Source organism: Rhinoraja longicauda, chromosome 17 (assembly GCF_053455715.1).
Source record: "Rhinoraja longicauda isolate Sanriku21f chromosome 17, sRhiLon1.1, whole genome shotgun sequence".
Classification (NCBI taxonomy): Eukaryota; Metazoa; Chordata; class Chondrichthyes; order Rajiformes; family Arhynchobatidae; genus Rhinoraja; species Rhinoraja longicauda.
This window is the reverse complement of record NC_135969.1, coordinates 21,097,335-21,111,705: the sequence shown is the minus strand read 5'-3', so window position 1 is coordinate 21,111,705 and position 14,371 is coordinate 21,097,335. Positions and strand designations below refer to the sequence as shown.

Below are 14,371 nucleotides of genomic sequence, written 5' to 3'. Positions count from 1 at the left end.
CACACACTGGCACCAAAGTTAGGGAATAAGGCAGCCCGGTGTGGGCAAACAATATTACTCACCCACCCACCCTCTCTCCCTCTCCTGCCATGCACAGTAGCTGCACCCTCTACACAGCACACCACGCTCACAGGCCTAGTCTACTCCCACAGCCTCTCCCAACTACAGTGCCCCCCACCAGGAGCACAGCACAATCAAGTGCTCCTCAAGGGAGACTGCCCTGGAGGGCAGCCTTGCAGAGGTGAGGGGAGGGGACAGGAGAATGGGATCGGACCAAGGTAGGAAGGTTCTGCCTGGTTACCGTGCGTCGGCCTGTCATAGGAAAAAGATCCCAACACGAAACGCCACCAATCCATGTTCTCCACAGATGGTGCCTGACCTGCTGAGTTACTCCAAAGATGCTGCCTCACCCACTGAATTACTCAAGATGGTGCCTGACCTGCTGAGTTACTCCGGGGATGGTGCCTGACCCGCTGAATTACTCCAGAGATGCTGCCTGACCCGCTGAGTTACTCCAGAGATGCTGCCCGACCTGCTGAGTTACTCCAGAGATGCTGCCCGACCTACTGAGTTACTCCAGGGATGCTGCATGACCTACTGAGTTACTCCAGGGATGCTGCCTGACCACTCTGTGTCTGTTTTTGGAGGTTACCGCTGCCGTTCACTCTCCCCATATGCCTTGGTTCACAGCGAGAGGCTTCAGTCGGTTACAGACGGGGGAAGAGTGCGGACTCCAAACTGACACCACCACCACCACTCGCGTGCGTCACCAGCATCCGCCGACACACCGCCGGGTAACGTCACACTCACCCGCTGCTCCGTGCTGTCGGGATCCAGAGAGTAATAACCCACGCGTTCAAACTGGAACTTGTCGAACGGCCGGGCAGCTCGCACAGAAACGTCCAGCAGAGCCGCTGGGATCAGCTGCAGGGAGCTCTGGGGAGAGATGGAGACACGGTGATACCACGGGGGAGGTGCGGCACTGTGTGGAGGTGGTGGGGCAGGTGGGGCACTGTGTGGGGGTGGTGGGGCACTGTGTGGGGGTGGTGGGGCACTGTGTGGGGGTGGTGGGGCACTGTGTGGGGGTGGTGGGGCAGGTGGGGCACTGTTGTGGGGGTGGTGGGGCAGGTGGGGCACTGTGTGGGGGTGGTGGGGCACTGTGAGGGGGTGGTGGGGCACTGTGTGGGGCAGGTGGGGCACTGTGTCGGGGGTGGTGGGGCACTGTGAGGGGGTGGTGGGGCACTGTGAGGGGGGTGGTGGGGCACTGTGAGGGGGTGGTGGGGCACTGTGTGGGGGTGGTGGGGCACTGTGTGGGGGTGGTGGGGCACTGTGAGGGGGTGGTGGGGCACTGTGGGGGGGTGGTGGGGCACTGTGTGGGGGTGGTGGGGCACTGTGTGGGGGTGGTGGGGCAGGTGGGGCACTGTGTGGGGGTGGTGGGGCACTGTGTGGGGCAGGTGGGGCACTGTGTAGGGGTGGTGGGGCACTGTGTGGGGGTGTGGGGCACTGTGTGGGGGTGGTGGGGCACTGTGTGGGGGTGGTGGGGCACTGTGTGGGGCAGGTGGGGCACTGTGTGGGGCACTGTGTGGGGTGGTGGGGCACTGTGTGGGCGTGGTGGGGCACTGTGTGGGGCACTGTGTGGGGGTGGTGGGGCACTGTGTGGAGGTGGGTGGGGCACTGTGTGGGGGTGGTGGGGCACTGTGTGGGGCAGGTGGGGCACTGTGTGGGGGTGGTGGGGCACTGTGTGGGGGTGGTGGGGCACTGTGTGGGGGTGGTGGGGCACTGTGTGGGGGTGTGGGGCACTGTGTGGGGCACTGTGTGGGGGTGGTGGGGCAGTGTGTGGGGCACTGTGTGGGGGTGGTGGGGCACTGTGTGGGGGTGGTGGGGCACTGTATGGGGCAGGTGGGGCACTGTGTGGGGGTGGTGGGGCACTGTGTGGGGCAGGTGGGGCACTGTGTGGGGGGTGTGGGGCACTGTGTGGGGCACTGTGTGGGGGTGGTGGGGCACTGTGTGGGGCACTGTGTGGGGGTGGTGGGGCACTGTGTGGGGGTGGTGGGGCACTGTGTGGGGCACTGTGTGGGGGTGGTGGGGCACTGTGTGGGGGTGGTGGGGCACTGTGTGGGGGTGGTGGGGCACTGTGTGGGGGTGGTGGGGGGCACTGTGTGGGGCAGGTGGGGCAGGTGGGGCACTGTGTGGGGCACTGTGTAGGGGTGGTGGGGCACTGTGTGGGGGTGGTGGGGCACTGTGTGGGGGTGGTGGGGCACTGTGTGGGGGTGGTGGTGCACTGTGTGGGGGGGTGGGGCACTGTGTGGTGCAGGTGGGGCACTGTGTAGGGGTGGTGGGGCACTGTGGGGCTGGTGGGGCAGGTGGGGCACTGTGTGGGGCAGGTGGGGCACTGTGTGGGGGTGGTGGGGCACTGTGTGGGGCTGGTGGGGCACTGTGTGGGGGTGGTGGGGCAGGTGGGGCACTGTGTGGGGCAGGTGGGGCACTGTGTGGGGGTGGTGGGGCACTGTGTGGGGCTGGTGGGGCACTGTGTGGGGGTGGTGGGAAGATGGATGACTGATATCGGGCAGCGAGAGCTTCCCCCAGCACTCATGGTGTCTTTCAGGGACAGAGCAGTGTGATGTGGGTGGAAGCCATCCTGGTGAGCCATGCGATGCACTTGGAGGGGACCTGCAAGGGCAGGGCATGCACTGGGGTATTGAGGGACGTTGATGTACAGATCCAGTGGTCAGTGGAGGGGGCAGCACAGGGCGGAAGAGGGGGCAGGGCATTAGTCGGCACAGAGACAAGGGAGATGGTGGTACAGCTTCATGAAACACTGGACTGTGTTCACCGTGACCTTGGGCTGTGCCGAGAACTCACCGGTGCCATGGTGACCAGTGCCCGCCCCATCTGTGGCTCAGGACTCACACTCACCGGATTAATGTCGCTCAGGAAGCCGCCGGGAACCTCGGCCGTGTCCTCTGGGCACTTGTGGAGGAAGCTGCAACACAGCGGGGTCATCACGTCAGCTCCGGCACAGAGATACGGCCCCCCGTCAGCTCCCCCCCCCCCACACGCGTCAGCTCCTCCCCCCACACGGCGTCAGCTCCCCCCCCACACCAGCTCCCCCCCCACGCCAGCTCCCCCCCCACGCCAGCTCCCCCCCCCACGCCAGCTCCCCCCCACGCCAGCTCCCTCTCCACGTCAGCTCCCCCCCACACGCGTCAGCTCCCTCCCCACGCCAGCTCCCCCCCCCCACACGCGTCAGCTCCTCCCCCCACACGCGTCAGCTCCCCCCCACCGCCAGCTCCCCCCCCACGCCAGCTCCCTCTCCACGTCAGCTCCCCCCCACACGCGTCAGCTCCCCCCCCACGCCAGCTCCCCCCCCACGTCAGCTCCCCCCCACGTCAGCTCCCCCCCCCCGTCAGCTCCCCCCCCCCGCGTCAGCTCCCCCCCCACGCCAGCTCCCCCCCCCCACGCCAGCTCCCCCCCCCCACGCCAGCCCCCCCCCACGCGTCAGCTCCCCCCCCACGCCAGCTCCCCCCCCACGCCAGCTCCCCCCCCCCACGCGTCAGCTCCCCCCGACGCCAGCTCCCCCCCACATCAACTCTCCCCCACCCACGTCAGCTCCCCCCCGCGTCAGCTCTGCGCCCCACGCGTCAGCGCCGCCCCCCCCACACGTCAGCTCCCCCCCCCACACGCGTCAGCTCCCCCCCCCACATCGCCTCCCCCCCCCACACCCATTAGCTCCCCCCCCACCCCCCACATCAACACACCCCTACCCCCACAGGAACCGCCCTCCACAGCACTCCCCTGAAACATGCCCCCTCCCTGCCTGGGGAGCCCACACTCCAGGAAACATGACCCCCCCCCCCCCATCCAGCCCCCGCCCCACGCAGCCCACACCCGAAACATTCCTCCCTCTGCCTGCCCTCTCTATCGCCACCCTGAGAAGCCTCCACGCGCGCTGCGTCAGCCTTGGCCACGGCCTCTGGCAGCACGGCTACAGGCCCCCACCCTCAGCCCACAAACCTCCCCTAACCCCATCCCTCTAGAGCCACTCACAGCCTCTCGTACAGCCGAAGCTCACAAGTCACAGGGTTGGACACCCAGTGAATAAAAGCCTTGGGTTTCTCCATTGACTCTGATTTCTTACAGGTTGCCTCCAGTTCAGTCATCTTACCGTCGTTACCCTGCGGGATGAAATCTACAGGTCAGTGGGCTGGTGTCCAGTGTCCACCTCCCACACAGGTAGTGCACCGTCCCCTCCCCTCCCCTCCCCTGCTCACCCCTCCCCTTCCCCCCCACAACGGTAGTGACCTTCCTTCTCCTCCCTGTCCCCTCCCCACCCTTCCCCACGCCCCCGCACGCTGCTGCCTCCCACACAGGTAGTGTGCCCTCCCCTCCCCTGCCCACCCTTCCCCATCCCTCCCCTGCGCACCCTTCCCCATCCCCTCCCCTGCGCACCCTTCCCCTCCCACAAGGGTAGTGACCTTCCATCCCCTCCCCGTCCTCTCCCCACCCCGCCCTTCCCCACGCCCCCGCACGTTGCTGCCTCCCACACAGGTAGTGTGTCCCCCTACCTTAGGAACCGTCCCCACCTACCCCACCCCGCCCCGCCATCCTGGGAACCACACCCCCCCCTCCCACCCTGCAGGGGCAGAGACCTACCCGGATCACCCGCTGCACGGACAGAACGTAGCCAGCGTGTCGCAGCCCGACCGGCTGCTCCATAGTCAATCGCTTGTAACCCTTCTCCATCACCTGCACACAAACACACCACATCAATGCACACTCAATGGCAGGGCTGAAGCAGAGGGACACACCAGCAGACTGGGCCGGTGGAGGGGGTTTCCCAGCAGAGGGACACCAGACCAGGAGAGGGGCACTCCCAGGGGAGCTGCCCAGTGATCCTCAGTGCCAGCCAGAGCTGACATCTCCTCTTTATCTGAACAGTGCCAGAGAGAGAAAACAAGGGCCTCGACCCAAAACAAGGGTCTCGACCTCATTGAAAGTAGGCATGCAGGTGCAGCAGGCAGTGAAGAAAGCGAATGGTATGTTGGCATTCATAGCGAGGGGATTTGAGTATAGGAGCAGGGAGGTTCTGCTGCAGTTGTACAGGGCATTGGTGAGACCACACCTGGAGTATTGCGTACAGTTTTGGTCTCCTAATCTGAGGAAAGACATTCTCGCCATAGAGGGAGTACAGAGAAGGTTCACCAGATTGATTCCTGGGATGGCAGGACTTTCATATGAAGAAAGACTGGATAGACTCGGCTTGTACTCGCTGGAATTTAGAAGATTGAGGGGGGATCTTATAGAAACTTACAAAATTCTTAAGGGGTTGGACAGGCCAGATGCAGGAAGATTGTTCCCGATGTTGGGGAAGTCCAGAACAAGGGGTCACAGTTTAAGGATAAGGGGGGTCTTTTAGGACCGAGATGAGAACGTTTTTTTTCACACAGAGAGTGGTGAATCTGTGGAATTCTCTGCCACAGAAGGTAGTTGAGGCCAGTTCATTGGCTATATTTAAGAGGGAGTTAGATGTGGCCCTTGTGGCTAAAGGGATCAGGGGGTATGGAGAGAAGGCAGGTACAGGATACTGAGTTGAATGATCAGCCATGATCATATTGAATGGCGGTGCAGGCTCGAAGGGCCGAATGGCCTACTCCTGCACCTATTTTCTATGTTTCTAAAACGTCACCCATCCTCTCTAGAAATGCTACCTCGTCCCACTGAGTTACTCCTGCATTTTGTGTGTGTCTTCCCTGCACCTAATGTCCCCAGTCCCCATTGCCCATACCTCCCCACACCTGCACACACAACCTCCTCTTTAACCCCCCCCTCCTCCCCTCCCCCCACATACAGACATTCCCAAAGCAGAGTGCTAGCAAGTAGCCGTGCCAAGACCAGGCTGACCCCACCAGCCCTGGGCCCTTACAGCAAATAACAACCCATGATCCAGATTCCCTGGCCAACCCTGACCCCAATTTGATCCTGAACAGAACCGGATCCTGACCCCCATGACCGACCGGATATTTCCACACTGGAAGCCCCCCCTTTGTGTCCGATCACAAGGCTGCGATCCATACAGAGCACCCACACGCTTCCTGCACCTCGACCCAGCACAGGGCAGCTGCCACACTCACCTCCCGGAAGTCCGCCTGCTCGATGTAGATGGTGCGGCTGAACGGAACCACGTGGAAACCTCTGCTCTCATCCGCTGGAAAATTGGGAACGGACACCTCCAGCGGCTGTGAGCGACAGACATCTTCATCAGGTGAGGGAGCAGTGTTTACAGGCACCCTCCTCCCCTCTCACACACCACCCACGCCCGTCTGCCCGATGTGGTGAAATATGGTAGCAACCAGGGATCAACAAGGCCCCTCGCTCCGCGCCACCCTCCCCTCCTCCCCGTCCCTCCCCTCGCCATCCGTCCCCTCCCCTCCTCCCCGTCCCTCCCCTCCCCATCCCTCCCCTCCCCTCCTCCCCGTCCCTCCCCTCCCCAGCCTGGGCTCTGGGTTGTCCGTGAGTGAAGACTGTGAGCCCAAGGGCAACAGCTCCGTGTAGTTACAGGTTATTCAGCTCTTAGCATCAACGCCAGCCGTGGTTCCTTGCAGCACAGGGTGTACATCGAAGAGCCGCCATGCGAGAGGCTTGGTGTTGCCGCAGATTACCTGGTCGGACGGGAAATTGGTGATGGTGACTCTCAGTGGCTCCAGGACAGCCATGGCCCGAGGTGCCGTGTCATTGAGAACATCGCGGACGCACGACTCCAGCAGGTGAGGGGCCATCGTCGTCTGTGCGACCGTCACTCCAACCTGGGGAGCAGAGATTGGTAAAGCAGGCACTGCAGGGGGGTGCTGGGAGCAGAGGGAGATGGGCACTGCAGGGCAGGGTGCTGGGAGAGCAAGGTGGCGGTGGGCACTGCAGGGGGGTGCTGGGAGCAGAGGGAGATGGGTCTAGGGGCAGGGCAGGGTGCTTGGAGAGCAAGGTGGCGGTGGGCACTGCTGCAAGGGGGGCAAGGAGCAGAGGTGGGAGGCCAGTAGAGGGCTAGGAGCAGGGTATGAGGGGCAGGGCATCGCCAGCAGGGGCAGTAACGTGGCAGGTGTGTACAGCAGTGGTCAGTGCAGATTCTGGGACAGTGACAGAGTGACCTGGGTAGGGCACCGTGAGGGAGCTGGCAGTGTTGTGAGGAGACACCCTGGCTGCACAGTTCCAAACCTCAGCGTTCAACTCCCAGCACATAAACTCAGCTGTGATCGCCACCCTTGGAGGGGGCATTTAAAGAGGGGGTGATTGGCATGCGAGTTAATTGAGGGCGATGGGGACGTGCCAGCGATGGGGGGCTGGGGGGGGGGGGGCAAGGACGGGGACAAATCAGCGACGACAGTGAGTAGCGGGCAGGGCTGTACAGACGTGGACCCACCTTGGCACAGAAGTTGTTGATGGCCTCCGAAGGGAAGCCTCTCCTGCGCAGTGCGGTCAGTGTGAAGAGGCGCGGATCATCCCAATCCCTGTGGGAGGCAGAAGGGAAACACCGTGAGTGGCATGAAACCCCAGCCCCCCACCCCTGGGGAACAGAACAGCACCACCCCCAGGACCACACCCCCTCTCCCAGCATCCCCCCCCCCCCCCCGACACAAAGGCAACCCCCCCCCAGGACCACACCCCCTCTCCCAGCACCCCCCCCCGACACAAAGGCAACCCCCCCCCCAGGACCACACCACCTCTCCCAGCACCCCCCCGACACAAAGGCAACCCCCCCTCCCCAGGACCACACCCCTTCTCCCAGCACCCCCCCCCCCCCCGACACAAGGCAACCCCCCCCACCCCGGCTCACACTAACCCCCGGGACCATTCCCACTATCTCTGCCCCCACCCCACAACCTTGGGCTGCACTACACCCCACATCCCCCACTGCCCACCCCCCCCCCCCAATGTCTGCCCACACTCCTCCCCCCACACCATGCCCCCACCTCCCCGGTCAGACCAGGGACATCTCGGGTGAAGGAGATACAAAGGGTGAGCCGATCACTAAATCCCACTTGGAGGTTACATTTATGGCAATTTAGTACATTTATTAAAGGTTAAATTGTATTAAAATTAACACCGTGATTGCGTTAACAAACGTTAATGGATGTTGTCTCTCTGCATTGGTGGTGTGCATGCTGAGAGTAGCGGCCCGTTCCTAACTCGTCAGGGAAACAGCAAGTGGAGAGCGGGAGACGGGCCTTACCTGACGGCCCCGGCCTCCACCAGTTTGATGATCTTCCTCTTGGACACCACAGTATACTGCAGGTTGAGGCGCCCATACTCCCACTGCACGGGGCAGTACACGTCCAGGGCATTGCACAGCCAGTAGTAGGATGATCGGCTGCAGGAAACACAGGTCAGGACCTCACCCAGCTCGACAGCAGTGGCCGATAAACTCCCTCACTCCCCTCCCCCGCACCTTACTCCCCTCCACGCACCTTACTCCCCGCACCTTACTCCCCTCCCCCGCACCTTACTCCCCTCCCCCGCACCTTACTCCCCTCCCCCGCACCTTACTCCCTTCCCCTGCACCTTACTCCCCCGTCCCTGCACCTTACTCCCCCCCCCGCACCTTACTCCCTTCCCCGCACCTTACTCCCCTCCCCCGCACCTTACTCCCCTCCCCTGCACCTTACTCCCCGTCCCTGCACCTTACTCCCCTCCCCCGCACCTTACTCCCCGTCCCTGCACCTTACTCCCCTCCCCCGCACCTTACTCCCCCGTCCCTGCACCTTACTCCCCGCACCTTACTCCCCGTCCCTGCACCTTACTCCCCTCCCCCGCACCTTACTCCCCCGTCCCTGCACCTTACTCCCCGCACCTTACTCCCCGCACCTTACTCCCCCGTCCCCGCACCTTACTCCCCCGTCCCCGCACCTTACTCCCCCTTCCCCGCACCTTACTCCCCCGTCCCCGCACCTTACTCCCCCGTCCCCGCACCTTACTCCTCGCACGTTACTCCCCCGTCCCCGCACCTTACTCCCCCGTCCCTGCACCTTACTCCCCGCACCTTACTCCCCGCACCTTACTCCCCCGTCCCCGCACCTTACTCCCCCGTCCCCGCACCTTACTCCCCCGTCCCTGCACCTTACTCCCCGCACCTTACTCCCCGCACCTTACTCCCCCGTCCCCGCACCTTACTCCCCCGTCCCCGCACCTTACTCCCCCTTCCCCGCACCTTACTCCCCCGTCCCCGCACCTTACTCCCCCGTCCCCGCACCTTACTCCCCCGTTCCCGCACCTTACTCCCCCGTCCCCCGCACCTTACTCCCCCGTCCCCGCACCTTACTCCCCCGTCCCCGAACCTTACTCCCCCGTCCCCGCACCTTACTCCCCCGTCCCCGCACCTTACTCCCCCGTCCCCGCACCTTATTCCCCTCCCCCGCACCTTACTCCCCCATCCCCCGCACCTTACTCCCCCCCGTCCCCGCACCTTACTCCTCGCACGTTACTCCCCTGCACCTTACTCCCGTCCCCGCGCCCTACTCACCTGTCCCCGCACCTTACTCCTGTCCTCACTTGTGACTTTCCCGTCACCACATGTTACATATTACTTCCCCTTATTTAGTAGCTGCATCACTGACCTCAGCATGTCTCAAGGTGCTCGACAACAAAGATAGTTCTATTCAAATTATTCAAATGAAGGCGTTGAGGCATCACATGGAAATTGCCCAAAACAGCAACGGAAGATATTGTCATGGAAACAGCCTACTTTTAATGAGTATCAGTGCATCAGATAACCAACTTCACAGAAAGACCAGACATGGGAGAGCAGCTAATCAAAGCCAACGTTGGCAGAGGCAGGAATCAAAGGAGATGTGTGTGTGACTGGCAGGCTGTTACCAGCAGGGGACTCTGTCCCTGCTTTCCCCAACCTGTCTAACAAAGTCAACGTAAAAGCAGGAGATGATGATTGAAGATGGAACAAAACATGAGGGGGAAGGCAAGTGAAGGTTTAATAAATGTGAGCGTTGAGTGGTGTGGAGAGAGGGACCGTGAAGTGCATGCCTACAGATCTTTAAATGCAGCAGGATAGCTCAATGTGGAAGTTAAAGTGGAAGGTGGAATTCAGTCGACAGCACAGATTATAACAGATTTGACCTATCCATGTTCTCCAGGGAAACTGCCTGACATGCTGAGTTACTCCAGCATCGTTTCTCCTTGTGTAAACCAGCATCGGCAGTTCCTTGTGTCCACATGCAGGTTAGTACTGCAGACACCACAAGGTGGACGACAGACAGATTGAGTAATGCACATAACACTGGTCACCTCCCACACTCCAAAGACATGCAGGTTTATAGGTTAATTGGCCTCATTAAATTGTCCCTAGTGTGTAGGATGGTGTTAATGTACAGGGTGATCATTGATCAGTGTGGACTCGGTCGGCCGAAGGCCCTGTTTCCACGCTGTATCTCCAAAGTCTAAAGTACACCAATTAGAATAGAGAGCACACAGCGGAGACTGACTAGAAGACAAGTTATGGGGAACATGGGGGAGATAATGTGGGCAACTACTCCAACTTGGCCGAGATTTCCACGCACCAAGGGTTGCTACCAATCAGCGGCACATTTACCAACGCCCCAAAAATGTTAAAATGTTCATCACACCTTGGCAGCTTGTCATAGGAACGCAGGCTATTTGTCAGTTCAGTAGGTTGTTCTATTTATACCACACAGAACCCACTGCCCCACTCTCTCCCACAGCCCTGTATCACTCCCACACTAATCCCACTGCCCCACAGCCCTGTATCACTCCCACACTAATCCCACTGCCCCGCTCTCTCCCCACAGCCGTGCATCAATCTCGAGGTAAGTCCAGCACCTTCAGCCATGCCCCGTAGGGTCATCATCAATGCTCTGCCTTGACAAAGCAAGGTAGGACTCACCGAGCTTGGAACTCCTTGGTGCAGAGCGAGTGTGTGATGTCCTCGATGGAGTCACACAGGCAGTGGGTGTAGTCGTACGTGGGATAGATGCACCTGGAACAGACACAAGGGCAGTGACGAGCAGGGGCACCAAGCACTGGCAGTGGGGGCCTGGTCTGAGGGGTAAAGAGCGGTGAGTGGCAACGACAGGCCTCTCACCCACTGCTGGAGAGGGTTGGGGGGAGAAATATAGACAGGGAGGGGCTGGTGTTGAGGGAGACACGGACTGGGAGGGGCCAGTGTTGGGGGAAACATGGGCAGAGTGGGGCTGGTGTTGGGGGAGACGTGGGCAGAGTGGGGCTGGTGTTGGGGGAGACGTGGGCAGAGTGGGGCTGGTGTTGGGGGAGACGTGGGCAGAGTGGGGCCAGTGTTGGGAGAGACACGGACTGGGAGGGGCCGGTGTTGGGGGAGACGCGGGCAGAGTGGGGCCGGTGTTGGGGGAGACACGGGCAGTGGGGCCGGTATTGAGGGAGACACGGGCAGTGGGGCCGGTATTGGGGGAGACACGGGAAGTGGGGCCGGTGTTGGGGGAGACACGGGCAGTGGGGCCGGTATTGGGGGAGACACGGGCAGTGGGGCTGGTATTGGGGGAGACACGGGCAGTGGGGCCAGTATTGGGGGAGACAAGCACAGTGGGGCTCAGAGAGTTGGGGACACAGAATGCAAGGAGCTAGGTGAGGGAGAATAGGCAGTGAGGGCTGGAGCCTTTGGAGAGGGTACAGGAGAGTTTTACCAAAATGCTGCCAGAATGAGAGGGTGCTTACTACAAGGAGAGATTTGACAAACTTCGATTGTTTTGACAAACTTCGATTGTTTTCTCTGAAGCAACGGAAGCTAAGGGGTGAGCTGAGAGAATTATATAAAATGATGAGAGGCAGAGATAGGGTAGAGAGTGAGAACCTTTTTCCCCGGGATGGAAAAGTCAAAGTCTCGAGGGCATATATTAAAGGTAAGAGGGGCAAAGTTTAAAGATGTGCAGAGCAAGTTGTTTTTTTACACAGAGGGTGGTGGGTGCCTAGAAAGTGATGTCGGAGGTGGTGGTGGAGGCAGATGCAATAGTGGAGTTTAAGATGCTTTTAGATAGGCACATGGATTTGCAGGGAATGGAGGGGTATGGATCACATGCAGGCAGAGATTGGTTTATCTAGGCATCACGTTCAGCATGGACAATGTGGACCGAAGGGCCTGTGGCTGTGCTGTTCTATTTTCATAAGTAGACACTGAACACAGTGACAGGTGTGAGGAGGGAGCGAGGTGCTGCTGGTTACCATTGATCCCCAGTTCGATGGTGAGCTGTGTATTTTATCCTGTAAGCCACTGGGTCCATTTTCCCATCTTCCATGATCAGCTTCATGCGAAGCGTCACCTCTCCTTCCGCAAACATGCCGTTCCTCATTTGCTGCAGGGAAAGACGGAGGGGGGGGGCTCAGTCACAGCAGGGGGAACAGTAACCACACACGATCTGCGTTCCCAGGTTGCCCGGTAACAGCCCCCACCCCCACTGGCATCACCCCCATCACCCTTACCCACCCCACCCGCTAACAGCCCCCACCCCCTCCCCCACTGGCATCACCCCCATCACCCCTACCCATCCCACCCGCTAACAGCCCCCACCCTCTCCGGCATCACCCCCACTTGGTAACAGCCCTCACTCACCATCACCCCCTTCCCACCGCATCAAGTGGCGACACCACCCCTACTCTGTGCCCCTGGCTACAGGCAGCCCCACTGGCAATTACCCCCTCCCCAGTAATCTCTGCCCCGGCAATACCCACCCCCACCCCCGGCGCTTTGACCAGTTACCAGAGGAGGCGCTGTGGAGCCAGGGACGGGAACCCCGGCGCAGACTGCAGCAACGTGAACCGGTGGTACACGGTGACTCTCTCCAAGGACAGACGTACGGCGTTCCCACACAGCTACAGGCCCTGACACCGACACACTCACACCCAAGCTCCCGGCAATCACGGGAACACTCCGAGTTTACCGGTGGACAGTGAGCCGGGAACCCGGTGCTGCCACTTACCTGGAAGAGCAGGAGCGATTCCTCAACGGGCCGATCCCTCCAGGGGGAGGGGGGCGGGTTGTGGCCTTTGATCTCCTCCACCTTCTGGTGACAGGCGTAGGCCTGCCTCCTGCGGGAACGGGGGACAGGGTGTCAGGGGGCTGAGAGTACATGGCTGCACACAACACCACTGCTCCTCAGAGACGATGCCAGAGGAGCCAGGGACCAGCTCCCGACCCCCAGCACTGTCACGACAGCCAATGCCCCACAGCCTAACCCTAACCCAGTCAATCCCAACCTCACCAGAGCAGCTACTGCCCCACAGCCTAACCCTAACTCAGTCAATCCCAACCCCCATCACTGTCACGACAGCCGCTGCCCCACAGCCTAACCCAGTAAATCCCGCCACCACCGGAGCAGCCATTGCCACAGGGCACCAGTCTCTCCAACCTCTGGCACATTGCCCATGGCTGGTGCCCGATTAGCCGGGGCTGGGTCCATGCCCGGATTGGCTGTGATCACCATCCAATAGGCCGCATCTGGGGATGGGCTGGGATTGGCCGATTCCAGGACAGACTGCCTGTGATCAGCGTCTGATTAGCTGTCTGGAGATGTTCCTGGTTGGCCTCGGGGGGGCGGCGTTATCTGGAGCCGTGAGCGGTGGCATGGGCTGCCCTGTCCAGATACAGGCGATTAATCAACTGAGAGGCCAAGCCTCACTCAGCATGTGCACACGCCCAAACTGGGATACCACACCACACATGCCTCAACGCAGTGGAGAATCCTGGGGAACGGCCGACGGGCGGTGAGCAGAGGAACACACACCCTCAGCACGACTGGAAACATGTTTCAGGGAAAGCAAGGGAGGGGAACATGCAGAGGGGCATGATCAGAGCACAGTGCGGCAGAGACTGGCACGATGCAGTGACCCAGTGGCCAGTCACTGTGCTCGACACAGCCTTTCACTGCACCCACCTTTTGATCAGCTCCATTGCCCAATCGTACAGATGATCAAAATAGTCCGAGGCGTGGGTGACTTTGTACGGTGTGTAGCCTGTGGAGAGTGGAGAGGGAGAGAGGGGTGAGAACAGAGAGAGTGGAGAGGGAGAGAGGGGTGGGAACAGAGTGGAGAGGGAGAGAGGGGCGAGAACAGAGAGTGGAGAGGGAGAGACGGGTGGGAACAGAGTGGAGAGGGAGAGAGGGGTGGGAACAGAGAGTGGAGAGAGGTGGGATCAGAGAGAGTGGAGAGGGAGGGGGCGCCTGGGAAGAGGCTCGTCATAACGGCAGCTCCTTTCCAGGATGGAGGGAGAGAGTAGAAGCGGTCAGAGAAAGTCACATGGCAGAAACGGTGGCCACTGAGCAAGGGGAAGCTGACAGATTCAGAGACAAATTCAATGGCACATAGTGCAGCGGTAAAGTTGCTGCCT

The 14,371-nt window shown here is 61.0% G+C and overlaps 1 protein-coding gene across 1 annotated transcript in view; it reads right to left on the bottom strand.

The window, feature by feature from the left end:
* Positions 1-14,371, bottom strand: part of qars1 (glutaminyl-tRNA synthetase 1) — a 35,032-nt gene that overhangs the window by 828 nt on the left and 19,833 nt on the right. Inside the window, exons 12-23 of the mRNA XM_078414292.1 lie at positions 13,920-13,998; positions 12,966-13,074; positions 12,211-12,341; positions 10,904-10,996; positions 8,222-8,359; positions 7,412-7,499; positions 6,660-6,803; positions 6,132-6,236; positions 4,654-4,746; positions 4,048-4,175; positions 2,917-2,983; positions 811-936 (exon numbers count right to left, since the gene is read on the bottom strand). Of these exons, the coding sequence (XP_078270418.1) occupies positions 811-936; positions 2,917-2,983; positions 4,048-4,175; positions 4,654-4,746; positions 6,132-6,236; positions 6,660-6,803; positions 7,412-7,499; positions 8,222-8,359; positions 10,904-10,996; positions 12,211-12,341; positions 12,966-13,074; positions 13,920-13,998 (1,301 nt within the window). The remainder of the gene's footprint in view (positions 1-810; positions 937-2,916; positions 2,984-4,047; positions 4,176-4,653; positions 4,747-6,131; positions 6,237-6,659; positions 6,804-7,411; positions 7,500-8,221; positions 8,360-10,903; positions 10,997-12,210; positions 12,342-12,965; positions 13,075-13,919; positions 13,999-14,371) is intronic.